General features: G+C 33.9%; 2 protein-coding genes and 1 pseudogene across 2 annotated transcripts; all 3 read left to right on the forward strand.

Moving 5' to 3' along the window:
- Nucleotides 1-5,629: 5,629 nt before the first annotated feature.
- On the forward strand, nt 5,630-8,998 carry LOC106310398 (B3 domain-containing protein REM10). Its single transcript, XM_013747631.1, has 8 exons — nt 5,630-5,771; nt 5,845-6,127; nt 6,198-6,328; nt 6,439-6,703; nt 7,826-7,926; nt 8,032-8,287; nt 8,400-8,611; nt 8,698-8,998. Exons 1-8 carry the CDS (start codon nt 5,703-5,705, stop codon nt 8,944-8,946), a joined length of 1,566 nt encoding a protein of 521 aa, XP_013603085.1. The 5' UTR covers nt 5,630-5,702; the 3' UTR covers nt 8,947-8,998.
- A 6,212-nt stretch (nt 8,999-15,210) lies between these two features.
- LOC106310826 (B3 domain-containing protein REM12) lies at nt 15,211-17,325 on the forward strand. Its single transcript, XM_013748052.1, is given in 6 exon segments — nt 15,211-15,492; nt 15,736-15,860; nt 16,070-16,432; nt 16,499-16,894; nt 16,991-17,080; nt 17,082-17,325. Coding segments are annotated over 6 exon segments (1,224 nt in total). The 5' UTR covers nt 15,211-15,431; the 3' UTR covers nt 17,271-17,325.
- An 859-nt stretch (nt 17,326-18,184) lies between these two features.
- Nucleotides 18,185-20,770, forward strand: LOC106309260 (annotated as a pseudogene).
- Nucleotides 20,771-21,382: the final 612 nt, after the last annotated feature.

Genomic DNA, 21,382 nt, shown 5'->3' on the forward strand with positions numbered 1-21,382 from the left:
CACGGGCAAAGAGAGATCTTATTATTGGAGGCAATATTGAGCTTACAGAGTGCAAGTTCAGGGTTATTTCGAGTACAAGATATATATAGTAACATCTCGCATCTAAAACCCTAGACTAAACGGGCTCATGGGCTTAAGCCCACGATCAGATGTAACCTCCATAATAACTTGATGCAACGCTCTTGATGCAACCGAGTCGGTATGATGTACATGATGTAACATCCATCGCCTAGATGTAACATCCAGATTCAAGGCATATCAACACTTTTCTTTCAGTCATTTCGATTAATTCCGTAATACAGGAGCATCCATCATCGAAGATAATTTAAGCAATTAAAAAAAATGGTAAACCATTCTCCGGAGAAAAAATGTGCCACACGCGTAGAAATTTGGTGTGGTGCGTGGTTTAATCTAAGCAATTATAATTACTTGGAAACAAATATTAGAGTCCAGAGGTCATCGATTAAAGTCCATGCTATTGTGTCCACCGAAAACCTCTCACAAATTATAACGTCGGTGAACAGGTGCAAAGTTATTTCACTTTCATATTTATCATATGTATGAACGGTCTATTTTGAAGGACCATATCGGACCATTTTGGCTTGTTATAATCGGTTGCCCTGCATTGCTTTCACTTGTGACACTTAAAACTTGTGCTATTATTAAAATGTGGGAATACGTAGTGCTTACACACTACAGTATATTATAATATATTTGGAAATCATCTATGAGTTCAAATTAACAAATAAAAAGGAAGTAGACAACGCTTATTTTCACTTGTTCTAGTAAGACAGGAATTTAGTTATTTAGTGAAATTAAGAGAGTTCAAAGAAAACCAGCAAACCTTATGTAAAAATTTATGCTCTTATTTTCTTAGTTCACTGGTAAACACTTATAGAGAAATGGTAAACCAGCAAACCTAATGTAAAAAATTATGCTCTTATTTTCTTAGTTCAATGGTATAATTTTCAGATCAAACGTTCAAAATTTTAAATTTACACTGTAGTTTTCGGGTTCATTTATATATTAAAGTTTTTTTAAGGTCTACAAAGGTTGTAACTGGATTTTTATTTTATTCACTTAATCGATCAGAGGTGCAGAAATCACTTTCAATTTTCAACAAATCATTTACCATAAACTGCTAATGTGTAATAAATAAGTCTAATCTAAAGTCTTCCCAAAGATGCTTAAAAATGTTTACTGTTTAGTGTTGGAGCATTTTACGAATTTATGAACAATTTCTTACGAAATATCTCAAAAATAAATATAGAAAAATAATTAAAAGTAATAGTGGTCTAAAAATATTTTCATCTGAAAACTTTTTGAATACTGGTTAAATCCTAAAATTCTACATGCCACTCAACTAATAGTTAATTTTTTATTTTTAAACAAAATTTAATTTTATAGTTAAATTTTTTTTAACTCATATTGTTTCTCACTTTTAACATTGCCCTTAGACCTTCAAAATAGTTAGTTAAAAATTGAAGTATTTTCACTTTATATAACCGAAAATCTGTAATGATTTAGTATAAGGAACAGTGAAAGATATTGCCTTGGTGGTAAATGACAATGTTTGCACAATAATAAGAGAGAAGAAATGATTGAGAAAGGACTAAGAGGAAATGGGAATTGTGGGTTAAAGTCCCAGCAAACTCCCTTTGTGCATCTCTTCTTCATTTTTCCATTTTCTTTATTGGTGCGTTGAAGTGGTCTATATGTTTCTCTTCAGTTTATGTGGTGACAGTGCCATGCCTAGAGTATATGGGGTCTCAGGCAATTCTAAAATTTGGGGTCTTAATGGTAAGCTGTGAAAACGCAACAATCCGCAAAAATATTCCCTAGACGTATAGTCGACTTAAAAAAGAATATACACAAGGCAAGTATTTCTTTATAATTTGTTGCTACCCAAATGCATAAATACATATTATAAACAATAAACATATCCAGGCAAACTTGGAGAAGTTTGGTGAAACACATGACTACGTGATACCAAGAACACAGCCAGACACGACTTTGAGAGCTCAAGACACAACCATTTCCATAAAAAATTAAAATGACTGTTGGCAAAATAGCAAAAAAATAAAATAAAATAAAATGACTGTTTTAAATTGTAACAAGGGTGTGTGGGGACAAGCACATGGGTAGATGATAGCAAAAGCACATTAAAACTTAAATAGTGTTTAGTACATCACCATGACACGAGGTACACTCTCGACAATAATGGGTAACATTAATAGAACACAAAATCTATAACGAAAATTAAAGGAAAAGGTTGTTGTGATCCGAGAAAACAAAGCCAACAGAATGTCTCAAGTATCCAAAGTATGATGTATATCTTAGCGTTCAATCCGGAGAGCCACCACCACTGGAGATGTGCTGAAGATCGTCACACAATTCTTTCTTAAGATCTCTAACAATTGAAATTATCTTCCGGTCTTCCTGTATGTATTCCATATTTGTAGGCGTGTGTTACATAGACAGGCTCATTGGTGAAGACAACTGAGTTCCCACTCACACCACATCCATCAGGAAGCTAGCTCCTTAGCCGAGCAGGAGACATTTCCAAAGTGTCCAATAAACAAAACACGGCCTCTATCAACTTGCTGACCTCGGCCCATTTAACAGCCTCCTCATCTAACCTACCCACTCTCAATGTTAACGGACTAAAGTTTTAATACACCAGTACCACGAGGGATGATTCGCTGAACCAGGAAAAGTTCATCATCACTAGAGGGAACCAAATAATTATTTGAACCTCAGCAGCGGGGCATCATAGCAGCGGCGGAGCCAGCATCATCTCTCATATGGGTCATTTATTAAAATAATTATGTAATATTACTAAAATTATTTTAAGATTGGTCAAAGTAAAGGTTCAAACTAGTGTTATGGGGGTCAAGCATCGTAACTAAATGTTCCGGCCAAAATCAATTGTACATAAGATAAAATTATTTATTTGTAGAACTCATGTGTGTCAACTGACCCCCTCCCCACCACATGGCTCCGCCACTGCATCATAGGAGTCAATTTACGCGAAAATGTCACCGTTAAGGGAGAGAGTAAGTCGGGCGTGTTAATAGACGATCGGAAAAGGGGAACGATGATCACCACGAGGTACACAAACATAGCGAGCATGAAGGACGTCGAAACAATCAGTAGAGGATCTAGAAACTCTTTTATTTGGGGGCATAATATTATAAATATATTATATAATTTAATATTAACTTTTTGGATAATGATATATATTAGCCAAATAATAATTAAATATTTATTTTAAAGTTTTAAATTTATATTTTTGTGAATCTATCTTTTTGTTCATGAAAAAAATACTTAGGTTGATTAAAAAAATTATTCTCTACCGACTCTAGTATAAAAATAATTGAATAAAAGTATGAACTAGTTTCAAAGAGCAAGAAGCAAAAAAAATCATGCAAAATTAAAAGAGTTTCTAGATCGGTGTTTTATGGGTGGGTACAATAATTAAGTTGGGTTATTATGGGTACAACAAGCCCATTAACATATGTTTAATAGCCATAATCTTCAAAATTAAGTTGGGTTGGGAGATTTTTAATAGGTCGGTGTTCGCTTCTTTTTGTCAACATTGGCTTTATAGAAGCCCATAGGCTAAATTAATTATACTATTACAAAAAACACATATTAATCAATATTAATTACCAAATACCAAAAATAGAAAAAGAAACAGAAAATTGCATTTTGAACTTTCAATATAATAGCTTCGGGTTTTTGTAGAAAACATAATATAAAACATTGTTTTCATTCTAAAATAGTAAAAGCTTATTTTCCACCAAAAACTGAATATTTTGTTTTTTCACAAAACATAAAAAGATTATTCATGAAACATAATTTTTGTATGTCATATCGGGTTTGGGTGTTTTTTTCTCCAAATAAAGCTCCTCTTAGTAAATGTGAGTGTTCGGAGGTGTTGATGTCTTAAGTGAAGGCCACATATTAGGAGATCGGCGTAAGCTGTTTTTGATGAGTCCAATCCTTAAGAACTGATCATTGGGCATGCAGAAATCTATCGGATTTAGTTCTCGTTTTTACTGTGGCTCGATTCTGTGGTAAGTGTATTCTGATTTGACGTTTTACTTGTTATGTTAGTTGATTAGTCTATGTTTAGCTAGATTTGAGTTTGTGTTTAGTCTAATTTTTTCAGCTCTTTATCATCTCTGTTTTTTGTACAAAAATGAAAATTGATAATAAATCTTAACAATATTTCCATAAAAAATAAACTAAATTCCGCTTTTTGTATAAATTGTTTCCAAAAAAAAATTCCATCAAAAGCTAAAAATTTATTCTCCTGTTTAAAAATTTTAAAAAATATTCCAAAGAATTGGAGGGAAATTGTTCAATTATTTGGCATTTTGTGCTTTGACAAATGATTCATTGAGATTTATTTGTTTCTTTTTCCTATATGCGCGTGATACTGCCACAAGTGTACAAATATACTACTTTTTCTGGTGATTCTTGTTTCATGATAAACAGGTTGAACAAAACATTGTCTTTTGTTCAAGAAAAATAATGTTTCAAGATAAATTACCTATACTCCCTCCATTTTATTTTAGTTGTCGTTTTAAATTTATACACACAAATTAAAAAAATAAAAAATTTACTAAATAGAAATATCATTACCAATACACCTAATCACATTTAAACAATAGAAAAATAGATTGAAATATAAAATCAATAAATTTTGCATTGAAATTATAAAACAACATTTTTTTGGTAAAAGAAATTACATATGCTGATATGCATTAACAAACAAAAATATATGATTCAATATCTTGAACACTTCAAGTGCTGTTAATATTGACTACATTTTCAAATTAAGATAGTTTGAATTTTTATCCAAATAACTCATTACCAGAAATGAGTACATCTAAAGGTTTTTTTTTTTTAAGAATATGTTCTCAAGATTATGAATATACAAAAATAAATTTCATCATTCATTGAATATACTTTCAGGGGATATTTGATGGAATATCTTCACCACCAATCGGATTACCTGTACCGGATCTAAACCCATCATCCTCCTTTCCTGAGGAGAATATTTTACCACCATTTTCTCTTCCTATGGAAAGAGATGTTTCCTCAGACTCGGTTAGGAGTGTTTGCTTCAGTTTTTTTATCGGTTTGTTATCTTGCAGAGCGGTTTCTACGGGACCAGAAGATGCAGCCGAGAATACGTTGGTATTTCTCGTAGATAAGATCTGGACCTCAACTTCATTTTATGTGACTATTCTCCAGTTATCCGACTTTGTGGGAAATGCTCTTCCGACGCATTCAAGCATCGTCTCGAATTCGCTGTCAACTTCGATTGAAGACCTATATTTCTTATGTTATTTAGCTGTTGTATTTTCTGCTCGTGACCAAAGAGGATGAATAATATAAAATTGTATATATTGTATGGAAGACATTTGAATTTGAATGAAATTAAGTTTGTGTTAAAAAAAAACTCTCCACCACCAATCAAAGTCTTTATAGTTCAGTCCCAACACTGTTTTAGTCAGCTTACATTTACATTTCTCGAAAACAATGACATTTTGGAAAAGCTGATGTAAAGAAAAGAAGCGAGTTCTTGACTTTTTGTTATTATTATATATTACTTCTCTCCATTAGTCCAGAAACACCAAGTTTTTTATTCTGAGAAAAAGAAAAACTCATTCAACAAAGTTTTTTTAGTAATGGCTTTCTGTTCTCCAACTAACCCACATTTTTTCCAACCTCTTCTTCCCGGTTTCACCAAGCACCTCGTATACTCTCTGTTTCCCTATCGCTATCTGACCAAATTGGTTCTGTTTCTAACTCGCGTGCGTGGTGTTTCAGGACATTCCTGCGGCATTCTTTTTGAAGCACTTAGATAAAAGTAACAAAGGCAAAACAGCAAAGCTGAGATCAGACGCATCCGAGACGACCTGGAACGTGAAGCTTGACGGCCGGAGATTCTCTGACGGTTGGGAATATTTCGCCGTCGCTCATGATCTCCGAGTTGGTGACATTGTTGTTTTCAGACACGAAGGAGAGTTAGTGTTCTATGTCACAGCTTTAGGACCAAGTTGTTGTGAGATTCAATATGGAGAAGAAGATAGCCAAGAAGAGGACAAAAGTGGTAAACTTCAGTTTTATATTTGGTTTTATTGCCACATTTAGAATGAGTCCTGAGATTTACTTCTCAACAGAGGAGCTTTGTGATACTATGGAGAAGATTTCAAGAATGAAGAAGAGACCAAAAACAGAAAAAAAAAATTCAGAAGACCAATCTTGTTTTGTTATTACAGTCACGGAATCAAATCTAAGGCGTGATATAGTGGTTATGTTACTTCCTTATTACTCCTTAATATATGCAGTAATTTTGAGATTTTAAGTGAGAGTTGTTTTAAGTATTGACGTATATTAAAACTTGTGGCTGTATTATTGCAGTATCTTCCGAAAGCCTTTGCAGTGGTAAATTGTCTGATGAAGAAACTTGAGATTGTTTTAATGAATGAAGAACGAGAATCATGGAAGTTATACTTGACACAAGAGTCATACTCAAGCCGGTTTTACATGAGCAAAGGCTGGAGAAGTTTCTGTGTTGCTAACGGGAAGAAACCTGGAGACATGTTCACATTCAAAATGGTCCAAAATGAAGCAACACCTGTGCTCAAATTGTTACCCTTGAACAATGAAGATCTGCATAAACTTGGTATGTTAATTTTCCTATACCTTTGTTAATTTATTATCAGGCCCGTTTCATTGTTAAACTTTAATAAAAACAACTAGATCTCAATCCGCGCAACCGCGCGGTTTTTTGTTTTCATTTATTTTTAAATAAATATTTTGTTTTCAATTCTAAATTGGTATATATTATAATATATGTGTCTATCAATTTTAAAACATAATAAGTCTACGGTATTTTTTTCATTGAATAGATTGTTTTAAACTTTCACATGTATTTGTATCTTCTTCTTATATATTTTCGGATTATGATTATTATTTCATTATTAAAATCGTAACTATATATATAAAGATTAGTCAAATATTGTTTTATTGTCATATTCAAAGATATTGTAACATTTTGCAAATTTAGAAAGTTTTTAAAAAAATTAAACTTTTCGTTTCACAGATTTATATTATCGAGTAAATAATTAAACATTTAGTTTTTGTTTAATTTTTAAAATAAACTATATAGTTTAAAATTTGTTTTCATTGGTTTAAGGTAGTAAAGATTAATTATTGTTAGATAATATGATTTTTTTTTATTTTTAAAAAAATCTTTATAATTTTAAAAGTTAACATCGACAAATATTTAAATATTTAACATATAGAGGTATAGTATTACAACATTAAGTTATATCTATTTAATTTATACTATCTATAAATATAATGGATTATATATTCTTTAAATCTAATTATTGATAGGCCAATAAACATTTCTAGTAGGTCCAAAATTTAAATGATAAGATTAAAAATTAAATGCAACATGACTTTATAGAAATAAGTCCATTAGGTCCATTTTTTAAGAAATCACACATGAATCAATGTTGTGACTTCTGTTTTAATATATAAGATTATAATAGTTTTGTAAAAAGGGCTTTAATATTTTGAGGAAATAGTCTGAATTTTAAATGTTTGCAAAAAATTTGGACACAGTGCAAATGCACTTCTTCCACTTGCTCTGTAAGCCGGACCTGTGTTTATTATGCATCAACACACCTGTAGAAGGCGTTCATCATTGGTTAATCTGAGTTTTATATTTTTAAATCTTTTTTTTTAAAAACGTTATATTTTTAAATCTCTAAAAAATAGTGCAAATGAGATTTTACAGTTGATACAGAGGAAGTTCCAAAAAAGAAGCGTCAAGAAATAGAAGCAGATTCTTCTTTCGTGGCCATTGTCACGGCTTCAAACATAAGGCGCGATACAATGGTTATGTTACTTTCATAATTCTTCTTACTTATCATAGACACTAATCTTGATTTGAGTGACGTGTGTTTCTAAAGCTGTAACTAAACTTGTTACAACATTTTGTAGTATCTTCCAAAAAAGTTTGCAGCGTCAAATGGTCTGAAAAGTAAATTTAAGATTGATTTAATGAACGAAAAGGGAGAATCATGGACGATAGAGTTGAGACACGAGCCATACTCAGGCCGGTTTCTTATAAGAAGCGGCTGGAGAAGTTTTTGCGTAGCTAATGGGAAGAAGCCTGGAGACATGTTCAATTTCAAATTAATCCGAAACGTCGAAACACCTGTCCTCAAGTTGTTCCCTTTGAATCTGCCCAAGCTTGGTAAGTTCCCTTTGAATATGCACAAGCTTGGTAAGCTTGGTAAGTTTGTCCTCTCTTTTGTTCTTTCTAGAAACACAAAACCAAACAGAAGTTGGTTTTTGTTTATCTATAGAGCCTAGCAATGACACAAGACAAGGTTTCGAAGCTACGGAAAAAGAGTTTCTTGGTGTACAAACTAACCGTGATGACTCAAGGCAAGAACCTACCAACGAAGCTATTAGGAAAGGAAAATGGTTAGAAGCTAATGAAACTACCATCAAAGAAGAAAATATCACAACAAGCGAAAACCGATTTGTGACATTAATACTTACAACTAGTAAACTTGTAAGTTCCACAACAAAACTCTTGTGTGTTTTTCTTTTAATTTTTTCACGTGTTATGGAATGAAATCTAAAGAATAAAATCTACAGGATCTTCCGTTGGAATTCACGAAGGGGAATGGAATAAAAAATGCAGAGAAGATAAAGATGATTGACAGGTACGGTACAACATGGTCGACTTCATTACTCATGGATAAGAAGAAAAGAGGAGCAATGAAATTAGGAAAGGGTTGCATACGCTTCTGTGAAGTCAACGGCGTTAAGATGGGCGAGTCTTTTGTCTTGGAGTTGGTTTGGGAAGACACAGTTCCGGTTCTTAAGTTCTGTTCCAAATGTTGAGAACCATATCAAGAAATTTTTTTTAGATATTATGTTAAGGATCGCTGCTCAAAGGAACTTCAATGGATTTTTAGTTTCTTTTTTTGTGTCAACAATAGTTTATATTATCCTTAACACTGCTCAAAGGAACTTCAATGGATTTTTAGTTTCTTTTTTGTGTCAAAAATAGTTTATATTATCCAAATCTTGGTTACAGGATCATTAACCTTACTAGAGGTTTAGACCACAATCACACACCTAGGATTAATATAGTACCCATGAGATTATCAGGGCTACTTGGTGCTCGGAAGCTGATTAATATAGTACCCATGAGATTAGTTCACTAAAGCTAATTAGTTCGATATACAAAAGAAACATGGAAATTTATACCGTTGGAATAGTAGTTTAGTGTTTGTAGTAAGTTCCATTGCACTCTTAGTTCGATTCTCGTTGGAATAGATGCTTTACGCCATGTCACCAGTATTAGCGCCAACTGATCCCGAGCGTTGGGGACTATTTGGGTCGTCCCCGGACACCTCTATTTTTTACAAAAAACATGGAAATTTGCGAGTATGAAAAAATGAGTTTTCTGTAGCAAGAGATGAATGTAAATTTTAGTATTTGGTTAAAGAAATTTATGAATAGAGTGCATTTCTCTTTAGGACACATTTTTCACTTTTTTGACACTATAAGACACATGTTGCTGGAGAAGCACTTTTTCTCATAACCAAGCTGAATTTGGACTAAAATGCCCTTCGTTGGAAGAAGAAACAACAAACGATTAGGTGTTTGTGGGGACCATTTATTTTTGTATTTTGTAGTGGGGACCAAACTGAATAAATTTTTGGGTTTTCTTGGATGAATTATTATTATACGTTTATAGATAAAAGAGACATAGTCATTTGTACTTTATTTATCCCACCATATTTAATTCATTATTATTTCAATTTATGATATGTAAATAAAAATATAATAATCATATATAAACCTAATTGTTTCTTCTTATTATTTTGATATCCACATATATATGTACTTTATACTTTAATATTTACCTAATTTTCAAATTATAATTTATTGGACATGTATTTATGGACATGGACAAAAAAAAAGTATGTTTTTCAAATTTTATGTTTTGTTTTTTAAGATATATATGACAAATTTTCCTACTGTAATAAAGTTTTTTTTCTATATTGTGATATCCACTTTGATATAATTTTGTGATATTTTAATTTTTCAATATATTTTCTATTTAAATTTTTTATATATAACCCATACAAAAAATATGTGGACATGGATGATAAAAGTGTAAAGGTTAGAGACGTGGACATGAACATAAAATTTGTAAACGAAAAACATAGACATTGTTGCTCTTGCTCTTTTGAGCGTAAGGGTCTGGATTACACAAATTAAAGGACGTGGACATGTCCACATAAATTTGGATACTTTTAATTTTCTCTATATATTTGCTATTATAATTTTTTATATATAACCCATACAAAAACTATGTGGGCATGGATGATAAAAGTGTAAATGTTAGAGATGTGGACATGGACGTAAAATTTGTAAATGAAAGACGTAGACATTTTTGCTCTTGCTCTCTTGTCTGGATTATACAATTAAAGGACGTGGACATGGACATAAAATTTGGATACATATATACATGTGTTATTTGCATTTGAAAGGGTCTGGATTATACAATTAAAAAGTTTGTGGCTATATCAAGAGAACCATAAACACACATTTGAAGAATTTTGGGGTGAAAGCGTGAATAACCAAAACATGAAGGACCACAGTTGCAAAAAGTAAAATTTTGCCATTGTTGCTCTTTCTCTTTCGAGAGTAACCCACCACACCGACTCATAGCAGATCAAACCGGACGACATCATTAGCTCCACGAACCTCTCTGTTTCAACCCCTTCTCTGCTGTTACGTCCGATGTAAGAATAAAACCTCTGATATCATTTTCTGGTGGGGATGGTTGCTTAGTTATCTTCACTTTCTTCTTTGATTTTGGTTTCGTCATCATTACACAGAGCGATGGAAATGGACGACGATGAGAGCATGATAAAGGTGATGAGAGCGGATTAAGGTTAGGAGAGAAATCAAACTCGCGGCGAGACCTCTGAAATCATGAATATTACAAAATTAAAGATGAAGGAGAAGAGGATTCGTGGAATTAGGGTTAGGAGAGAAATGAGAAAGTGAATCTGAATTTAGAAATAAAGATGGAGAGAGAATAAAAGTTCTGTTTTGAAAACTGAAAAAATGTGGAGTATTTGCACTCTACACAGAAGCCTTATGTCATATTTAAGTGTATGCACATTTTTTGTTTGCTTCGGTTGTGTCGAAAATTTTATGACACTTATACCCTTATTCCATTTGATCGTAACCTACGGATTGCAAGTTTCCCAAATCTTCGGTTTAGATTTATTTCTGATAACCCATTCCTACACGAAAGCCCTCACAAGTTGTTCTCTTTATTTTATTATTTTTGAAATATTTCACCTAAACTTAAAATTTTCTTGTCTCGAAAACTCTTTCCAACTCCTCTTTTAAATTCACATGTCTATATCTCCATTGATTTGAAGCTTAAAGTCCAGATTCAACTCCTCAATTACTCTTTCATCCTTTCAAAACCACCTGAAATCGTTAAAGCTTCTAATGTCTACAAGCGGTCCTGTATGGCTGTATCCCCTAATCTTCCATTTCCTTTTAGGTTGTTCGCTGTCGGTGAAGAACCGCTTGGCATAGGGTGTTACCCCTTACCACAAACATTTTTTATCAGTAAAATTTTAAACGCCCTTGACGAAGATGAAGTCGAAGTCTTAAGTGATTCTCCCTTCGAAAAACTCGTAAAAATTGCAGAGAAATCATCATTCTCAGACTGGTTTGGGCGTTTCGTCATTCACAATTGAAGGTCGTTAAGAAGGATGAAGCCTGGTTTTTATTTTCTGGTAAAACCGCGAGGTTCTCTCATGGATGTCGGTGCTGGTCGCAGTGGATGTGGTGCGCATGTTGCTGTCACTGCATCTCTTGCTAAGGAAGAGAAGAAAGATGAACCAACAGGAGATAGCGATTGAGATCTTAGATTTGGCTTGATACTTGCTTAATTTGTTAAAAAATATTTTTGGCAATAATCATACAATTTAATATTTTTTACATATTTATTTGATTTAATAGAAAATTAGCCAGCTATAATCTTACGTGTATATTTAAATTATGTTAAGATTCATTATTAAAATGTTAACATATTTATTAACATTTAACAATGTGTTCATATAATTATTTGTATGTTTGATTTAACCTCTTTGTTTTATTATTAGCCTGTTAATTAATTTGTTAACATGTAACTACTTATTCATATTTTCATTTCTATTTTGAATTAATCTTTAAGATCCATTGTGAGACATCTAAGCTTTTCTTATTGATAGCTAATATTAATTGTAGCCGACCTTTGAAATATTTATCATAATATCAACATTTTTTAGCATTTGTGTTTCAATTTTTTGAAATTAATATTATATTTAATAGAAAACATAAAATTTTAGCCGGGTACATATGAAACTAAACGTCTACGTTTGTTATTAGCCACAAACAATCTTTGCATATGATTACATACTCAAACCAGTTAAAACTATTCAATGCGGCTAACATGTTTGATACATATTTAATATTTTTGTTACACCTATAATCACTAATTACTTTCAACGCCTACGTTCATTGAAGCGTCACAGTCTTCTTCCTATCTATCTAGTGCCATGAAAACGCTCAGAGAAAGGAAATTTGAACCAAATAAAGATCCATAAATCTAGAAACAGAGCCCCTCAGCGCTTAGATCAACCGAACCCCGAGCCAGCAACTCGAAGAAATCATGCACCAGAAGATCTAAAACAAGCATGCAAGAACAACCGAGAAGGGATCTAACGATCTAGATCTACAGATGTTAAGAGAAAGAATAGAGATGTAAATCATTAATAGTGATAGACAAAAGGAAAACAAAGATACAACTAAAAAAGACAATCCGACCGAAGATGTAGCTGAAGTAGTTGAAGAGAAAAGAGAAGAGGAAGGGTGAAGAGACAAGAGAGGTAAATAAGAGAGAAGAAAAAGCGTTATTGTTTACTATATAGAAAACCCCAAAAAAAAATCTAAGCAAAATCTTTATAATAGCTTTAAAATATTTTTCTCTTCTATAAACCTACGTCCAAAGAGCTTAGGGGTAATAAGGTAAATTGCTATGTTACAGAGAAAAACTAAAGCCCACTATTTTTTTCTCGTTGGTACTTTGCTAATTTTCATATTCTTTTAGGCTTTTCACCCAATTCAACCAAAAATGTTTGCTTTATCGATTTATTTTTAAAAGAAAAAAATAAAATTTTTATAGTTGGGAAAGTGAAAGTAGTTCCAGAAATCCCGAAAAATCCGGATGAGTTTTCAGAATTAATCTGGATGCCGCGTCCAACTTAACCTCCTGTTTCGCGCCAAACGAACATCGGTCCGCGTCTGCGTCTGGATGCTGCGTCCAGTTTACGAAACGAACAGGGCTTGTCTATTATGTCCCTGATGTAATTCACAAATTACAAATATAAACATAATATCATTTTGTTACACACAAAAACTGACAAAACCACAAAAACGCATTTTTCCGCGAAAACCTAAAATCGAATTTTTCACGCCAAAACCCTAAAAATGCATTTCCGCACAAAATTCCCCAAAACGCATTTTCCCGCTAAAATTGCAAAAAAATGTTTTCCCGCCAAAATTGCAAAAACCTGTTTTTCCGCAAAAACCGAAAACATGTTTTCATGCCAAAATCACAAAAACCACAAAAACGCGTTTTCTCGCCAAAACCGCAAAAACGCGTTTTCCCGCCAAAACCGCAAAAAACGCGTTTTCTCGCCAAAACCGCAAAAACGCGTTTTCCCGCCAAAACCGCAAAAACGTGTTTTCCCGCCAAAACCTCAAAAGCGCGTTTTCCCGCCAAAACCGCAAAACGCGTTTTCCTACCAAAACCGCAAAACGCGTTTTTCCGCCTAAACCGCAAAAGCATGTTTTCCCACCAAAATCGCAAAAATGTGTTTTCCTCCAAAAACACAAAAAATGTGTTTTCCCGCCAAAACCTCAAAAACACGTTTTCCCGCCAAAATCGCAAAAACGCGTTTTCCCGCCAAAATCGCAAAAACGCGTTTTCCCGCCAAAATCGCAAAAATGTGGTCTCCTCCGAAACCGCAAAAACATGTTCTCTCTCCAAAAACGTGTTTTCCCGCCAAAACCGCAAAAACTTATTTTCCCGCCAAAACCGAAAAATATCGTTTTCCCGCCAGAACCGAAAAATATTGTTTTCCGCCAAAACATAAAAAATATGTTTTCTCGCTAAAACAAAAAAAAAACTTGTTTTCCCGCCCAAACCGCAAAAAGAAAACTCGTTAATTTTGAAATAATTCTAATGTAAATATATTAAACTAAATAATTAAATGTAATATAGTAAAAATTAATATTAAACATATGATTAAATCAACACAAGGATATTTTGGTAATTTTTTACTAAACTCATTTGAATGGAAATGAAAATAAAGAAACAAACATAAGATTCATTTAGATGATTCATATAGATGAGCTATGTGGATGGACAAACAAACAATCACAAAAATCTGAATGGATCATTTGAATAGATCATACAAATGAATCATTTGGATGGAGATGGCAAATGGTGAAACAAACAGCCCCTTGGTGTTAGGAGAAAGTGTAGTTAATTAGAGGGTATGTAGAACATTGCACAAAGAAGAAGTGTGCTTCTAGCAACAAGTGTCTTAGTATGTAATTTGAAAGACAAAAAGTGTCATAGAGTAAAAATTTCTTATGAATAAAAACATTGTTAGAGACATGCTCATAATCAAAGATAAACATAAAACTTTAACACACGATTAAATAAAATATATAAAATACTACACATATAATTTCATGAGAAAAAAAAAAAAAAAAACAGACGTATTTCTATTTTAAAATATAACTAAAATAAATACTAAACTTCAAATAGTACCATATCACAAAACATAGTTGATAACAAATAAAAATCAAAAACTTAAGAAATATAAACAAAGATCAAATGTTAACAAAATTAATATATGTTCCCGCCAACCCCTAGTAGTTAAGAACAATACAATACAACAAATCAACCATCAAATGACATTGTTCATTGTAGGCCTGGGCAACATCTCATTAAGTGGCTAGAGGAACCAAATCAACCATCAAATGACATTGTTCATTGTAGTCTACGCGCCTAGATTTCGAAATTTCTAAAAAGAGTAACATTTGGTTACACAGAAGAACAAAAGGTCCTCTGTCCTGAAAAAGAAAACTCTTTCCGCTCTTAGGGTTTTGGCTCAATTGTGCTTCGACATTGCCCACCCCCTTACCAATTTCTTCTCGAAGCTTCCTTAAGAAAGAAGCTTGGAGCAGAATATTCGGACCCACCGTGGAAAGTGGAGACATTTTAGGCTTGAGAGATGGTTTTAGATTTGTCTGATTTAGAACCTGTTGGTTGCAACAATGGTCAGGACGAGACGGGTTAGTTTGGGTCTGTTTGTTTTATACGATTTGTAGTCAAATCTGGAGACTTTTTTACTTTTGGGATGTTCTCGTGACAGAGAACTTCAAGATTGAAGCTTTTTTTTATTTTTATATATGTGAAACTGTGACTTAAAAAGGGAGTTATGTTCTATGGAGTAGTGTAGTGTCCAAGATTACTTGGTCTGTTGTTGAGGTTTTGAAAATGTTTGGATTTTTTTTTTTTTTTAACCTGTGATACAGAACTTAAGAGAAACAAGAAAGCCAAGAAGAACAATCCAGAAAGAGAAGTTGATTCTTCTATTTCTTCAGACCACTCTTGTTTTGTGGCCCTTGTCACGGCTTCGAATCTACACAAAGATGCTCTGGTACTAATACCTTTTATTTGTATATTAGTTTCTAATCACTCACTTAATGAGATGTTGTTCATAAAGTGGCGCACTTTATTTTAGATCCTCTTGTGGTTAATGCTTGGGAGAGAACTTATTGAAATATAACCAAAAACTTTAACTTTAACATGGCTTTGGATCAGTTTCAATAAGGCATCTTAGGCTACTCTCAACTTATTTTATTGCAGGATCTTCCAAAAGAATTCGCAAGCTCAAATCTTCTTGAAAAAGAATGCCGCAAAATTGTTTTAAGAGACAGGTGGGAAAGATCATGGGCAATGGATCTGGCGTTCAACAAGTCATCTGATACTTTCAACATAAGGCAAGGCTGGAGAAGCTTCTGTGATGAAAACGGAAAGAAAGCAGGAAGTTTCTTTGTTTTCAAACTAATTGGAAACAGGGAAACACCTTTGCTCAGTCTATGTTCCACTGAATCAACCAGTAACAAGAACAACACAGAATCTTGTGTGGAGCATTCAACTACACCACCAATCAAAAGCCGTTTAATGACCTTAACAATTGAGCATGCGAGCTTCAGAAAAGGCAGCCTGGTGAGTTTCATTAAATAAACTCATTTTTCAAATGTTTTAAGTATAAATGTTGGTTATGTTTTCCAGCGTCTTCCACTGCGTTTTATGAAGAAACATGGTTTGGATAAACCTCGGTTGATAACTCTGTTGGGCAAAGATGGTACAAAGTGGGTGGCGAATCTGCGACGTGAAAGCTCAGGTGGAAGAATGAGGTTGGGGAAAGGCTGGAAAGATTTTGCTTTAGACAACGGCTTAAAGGTTGGGGACTCCTTTACGTTTGAGTTAGTCGGGAAAAACAATACTCCTCCTATGCTTAGTTTGATTAGAACAAAATCCACAAGTGATACAAGGCAGCCCAGCAGTGGAAACAAGACCAGGGAAGGGAAGAAGACCATAGAGGAGAGGAGAGATTCATCTTCAGCAATGAAGAATCAACTTGTGACATTAACACTCACACCTGAAGATGTCAGAGCCTGTCAACTAGTAAGTTCTCATCAAACAACTCTTGATTCCAAGGTGGGTTGGTTTATGTCTTGATGGTGAGAAGATGTGTTTTAAATCATATATATATTTTTGTAGATTCTTCCAAGTCAATTCATGAAGGCTAATGGTATCTACAAGCTTGGAAAGATAACTCTGTTGGGTAAAAATGGAACGAGGTGGCTTGCATTTCTATTTTCTACTGTCAAAAGATGGACTTCTGGCTCTTGGATGTGGTTGGAAGGACTTTTGCCAAGCTAATGGCGTTAAGACAGGAGAGTCATTCACTTTGGAATGTATTTGCGAAGCTAATGACGCAACTCATGTGTTTAAATTCTGCTCCAACTCTGGAGTAAAGACAAAAAAAAAAGTTGGTTAGAAACATGTTAAGTGCACAATCTTTGACACTGAAACTATTGGTGTAAGAGACACTATCTTTGCAGTGCAATGGAATTGCTCTTGTGTTCCATGAAATGTAGTGATTGTTTTTACTGTACAATCGTTGCTGCTTCATCTGTTAGTATCAGTAGAGTTGAGGACTATTCAGTGCCAAAAAAAGCAACCTCATATTGTTTTTATGCCTTGACTTGGGTGTTTGGGTATTCGATTGTTTTCAGGGAAAAATATAGGCTATTTAAGTATTTATGAAATTTGGATCGATTTTGGTTCAGTTCTTTTGGTTCTTTGTTTTGTTTTGGTAGTAAAAATTGGAAAACAGTAAATACCCAAAACAATTTGCATTGAGTTTGTTTACTTTTCATGCTTTTGAATAGTTTTTGATAATTCTCATATAAATATCAGATAATTTAAATAGTTCAAGTAAAACTATAGCATAGTTCGGATAATGTCAGATATTTAGATAAAAATATCTGAATATTTTGATTTGCAGTTAATTTTGGATAATTTAGATTTTCAGATAATTTTTGACATTTTTAAATAAAATATGGTTTAAATATTATGATATTTATTTTAAAATAAATATAACTAAAAATAAATAATATTTGTAAATATCTAAAATGAATTTGGATTCTCCGATAATTTACAATATTTTCGTTTATATACCATACCAATTTGTCCCACCGCCAAAATCTGTTATTTGCTTCTGGCCAGAAACCGGAATAAAAAAAAGGAAGAAGGAAAATTGCTTTTGTAAATACTTTTGTTTCCTTTTATTTAACGACAAAAACAAAAGGAAATACTTTTGTAACTTATAAAAGTGTTTGTTAGTATTGTCACCGAAGAAAATCTTTTCTAGGTTATTTTTTTTCTTGTGTTCACCAGTTCTTCGAGACAATGGCGAAATCAACGCCTCTTCACCCACAGTTCTTCCACACACTTGTTCCTGGCTGTGGCTTCCACACTCACCTTGTAACCTTCTCTCCTTCTCTTACCTTTTTTTTTTGTCTTCGACCAGCTTTTTAGTCATAGACATTAATCATCTCTTTTTCTTTTTTATTGTTTTCTTGTATAGATAATTCCTTTAGACTTCTTCTCCAAGTATATAGAAGGAAGAAGCGTGGATAACACGGCTCAGCTGAAATCTGACCTCGTCAGACATAACCTGGCAAGTGAAGATGTCTGGTCCGATACTCAGTGACGGCTGGAGAGAGTTCGCCGTCGCTCATAGTCTCCAAGCAGGCCACTTCATCCTTGTCAGATACGAAGGGAATATGGTCTTTCATGTTTCGCATTGCCGTGAGATTCCAAGCAACAACAATAAGCATTCGCACCCAAGAACAGATGTTGATGATCTTCCTAATAAGAAGAAGAGAGCGAAGACAAACAGTAATGAAACAGAAGCGGATTCTTCTTCGTTAGACAACTCATGTTTTGTGGCCACTGTCACATCATTCAATCTACTCATAGATACACTGGTATATATTTCCCATTTATCATACTAATATAGTTTCATCACTCACTTGATTTGACTCTGGTGGTGTTTGCAGTATCTTCCGCAACACTTCACAAGCTCAAACGGTCTTACAAGAGAATCCCACAAGATTGTTTTAATAGATGGAGAGGGAAGATCATGGACACTGGATCTGAGGTTCAATGCCTCATCAGATACTTTTTACATGACCCGGGGTTGGAGAAGTTTCTGTGAAGAAAACGGCCAAGAAGCTGGAGGCTTCTTCACGTTTAAACTTGTGGGAAACGGGGAAACTCTTGTGCTAAGTTTCCGCCCAACAGAATCTACCAGTAGTACAAGGCAAAGAGACTCTTCTGAAGAAGAGGACACAGAATGGGAGACTGATGAAGACGAGCCGTTAATGGAGACAGAAAAGAAGAAGTGTAATCCAAAAGGAAGAGCTGTGCCCTATTCATCGTACTCACCATGTCATAAGAGATTCTTAACATTTACACTTCCACTTGATTATTTCAGAATTGAACGTTTGGTAAGTTTTAGGAAAGAAAAAAAAGAAGAACAACTCTTGATTGTCTCTTATTTTTTGATAGGTGGTTGCACCTCTTTTCCGGAAACCCAAACATTTTGTAAATAGTCTCTCGTTTTGAATCCTAGTGGCGGAGTGCCTACTAGACACTCCTTTACCACTAGGCCAACCTATTTGGTATCATGTCTCCTATTAATCCTCTGTTTTTTTTTGTATCTATAGAGTCTTCCAAAGCAATTCTTGAGGGAGAATGGCATAAACAAGCCTGGAGAGATATGTTTATTAGATAAAGATGGTATGAAGTGGCCGACAAGCCTTCTACGAGACAAGAAAGGAATAATGAGTTTGGGAAAGGGTTGGAAAGAATTTGTCAAATCAAACGGCTTAGCTTCAGGATTCACACTCAAGTTGATATGGGAAGACACAACTCCTGCGTTTAGTTTGTGCTGTCCAGAATCCACCAGTGACAAAGAGCAACAAGAGTATTTCAAACATATCAAGAAACAGTCTCTTTACATAGATCCTAGCAACAACGGAGACAATAGCAGCAAAGATTCATCTCCATCAAGCCATAACCCATTGGTAACAATAAAAATCAGACCCGACATTCTCACATGTAATAGAATGGTAAATTCTAACTCTTTGTACTCTTCATTAGTTCAATCACATTTAAGGGAATACAATATTTTAACTGTTCCTTTCTAATATTTTTCCAGCGTCTTCCAAAGCAATTCGTGATGGAGAGCAACATGAACAAGCCTGGAACGATATATCTGTTGGGCAAAGATGATACAAAGTGGACGACAAAGCTTGTGAAGGAAAGAGACGGGAGAATGAAACTGGGAAGTGGCTGGACAGTTTTTGCTGAAGCAAACGGCTTTAAGCCAGGCGAATCCGTTACGTTGGAGTCGGTATGGGAAGATGGGACTCCTATGATCAGGTTTCTCCGTACAGGTTCTAACAGCTCAAAATATACCAAGAAAGAGTCGGTTTCCACGGAAGTCACAGAGCCTAGAACGAGTGGTTCATCTTCAGAGATCCATGACCGGTTCGTGACATTAACACTATTACCTGAGGATGTCAAAGCCGGTGTACTGGTAAGTTCGTCAAACAACTCTTGTATCAGACATGAATTATATATAGTTTCTGTCTTGAAATTCTAATTTGGTAATGAGATGTGTGTTTTGTTCAAATACTTTTTTTTTTGTAGATTATTCCTAGTCAGCTCTTGGAGGCTAATGGCGTCAACAAACTTGGGAAGATAACTATTTTGGGTGAAAAAAAAATGGAGTTGTCAGGATATCTATTGTCAAGAGGTGGAACTGTTGCTTTGGAAAATGGTTGGGGTGAGTTTTGTGAAGCTAATGGAGTAAAGCTAGGAGAGTCTTTCACTTTGGAGTTCATTAAGAAACCAGACAAAACAACTCATGTATTCAAGTTTTGTTCTCTAGGGAGACACACAAATAGTCACCAACATGTTAATTAGATATAGAAGTTGTTCCAGGTGGTGACTACTCTCCATCCTCCCTGGTAGTAAATCAGAGCACATTTTTTACTAATGATATACACGTATTATCAGTGACTGCGAGTAAACAAACGGCAATGTTAATAGGCAATAAAACCTTTTTATTTTGTCACGTAACTTATTACATTTTCATTTGTTTATTAACCGCCAGGACTGATCAGTTATGTTTTCGCCCATCACTTTTGCACACTTCAGTGTTAGAGCATGATTAATGGTGGTTTTTAGGATGAAATTCTTAACGGAATATAAGAACCCGTTTAAGAACCGATTCTTAGTTTTTTCAGTTAAAAGTTAAGAGACGGGTTCTTATTTTCCGCTAAGAACTCTCAATTAATCATCTTATTAATTTTTCAACCAAAAAGAACATAGAAAATGTCAAGAGTACTTCAGATCACCCTTGTTCAATTACTTTTAATATCTGAAGTCAAATCTCACTTTTGAGTTTATCGAAACGCATGGAGACTAGTAGAGTGCACGTGTCTTCCTCTGAAACCAAGCCCTTAAATGGATATACAGAAATCAAGAAACGAATAGCTCAGCAATAAATTTATATGTTACTAGTCTTTTACACAA

This window comes from Brassica oleracea, chromosome C8 (assembly GCF_000695525.1).
Source record: "Brassica oleracea var. oleracea cultivar TO1000 chromosome C8, BOL, whole genome shotgun sequence".
Classification (NCBI taxonomy): domain Eukaryota; kingdom Viridiplantae; phylum Streptophyta; class Magnoliopsida; order Brassicales; family Brassicaceae; genus Brassica; species Brassica oleracea.

What these genes read in the sequence shown, in the direction of transcription:
- LOC106310398 (XM_013747631.1), top strand. Translation starts at nt 5,703, where the DNA reads ATGGCTTTCTGTTCTCCAACTAACCCACATTTTTTCCAACCTCTTCTT. An exon ending in TGAAGATCTGCATAAACTTG is followed by an intron (nt 6,704 to 7,825) that starts GTATGTTAATTT and finishes GAGATTTTACAG; the next exon opens with TTGATACAGAGGAAGTTCCA. An exon ending in TTTGAATCTGCCCAAGCTTG is followed by an intron (nt 8,288 to 8,399) that starts GTAAGTTCCCTT and finishes GTTTATCTATAG; the next exon opens with AGCCTAGCAATGACACAAGA.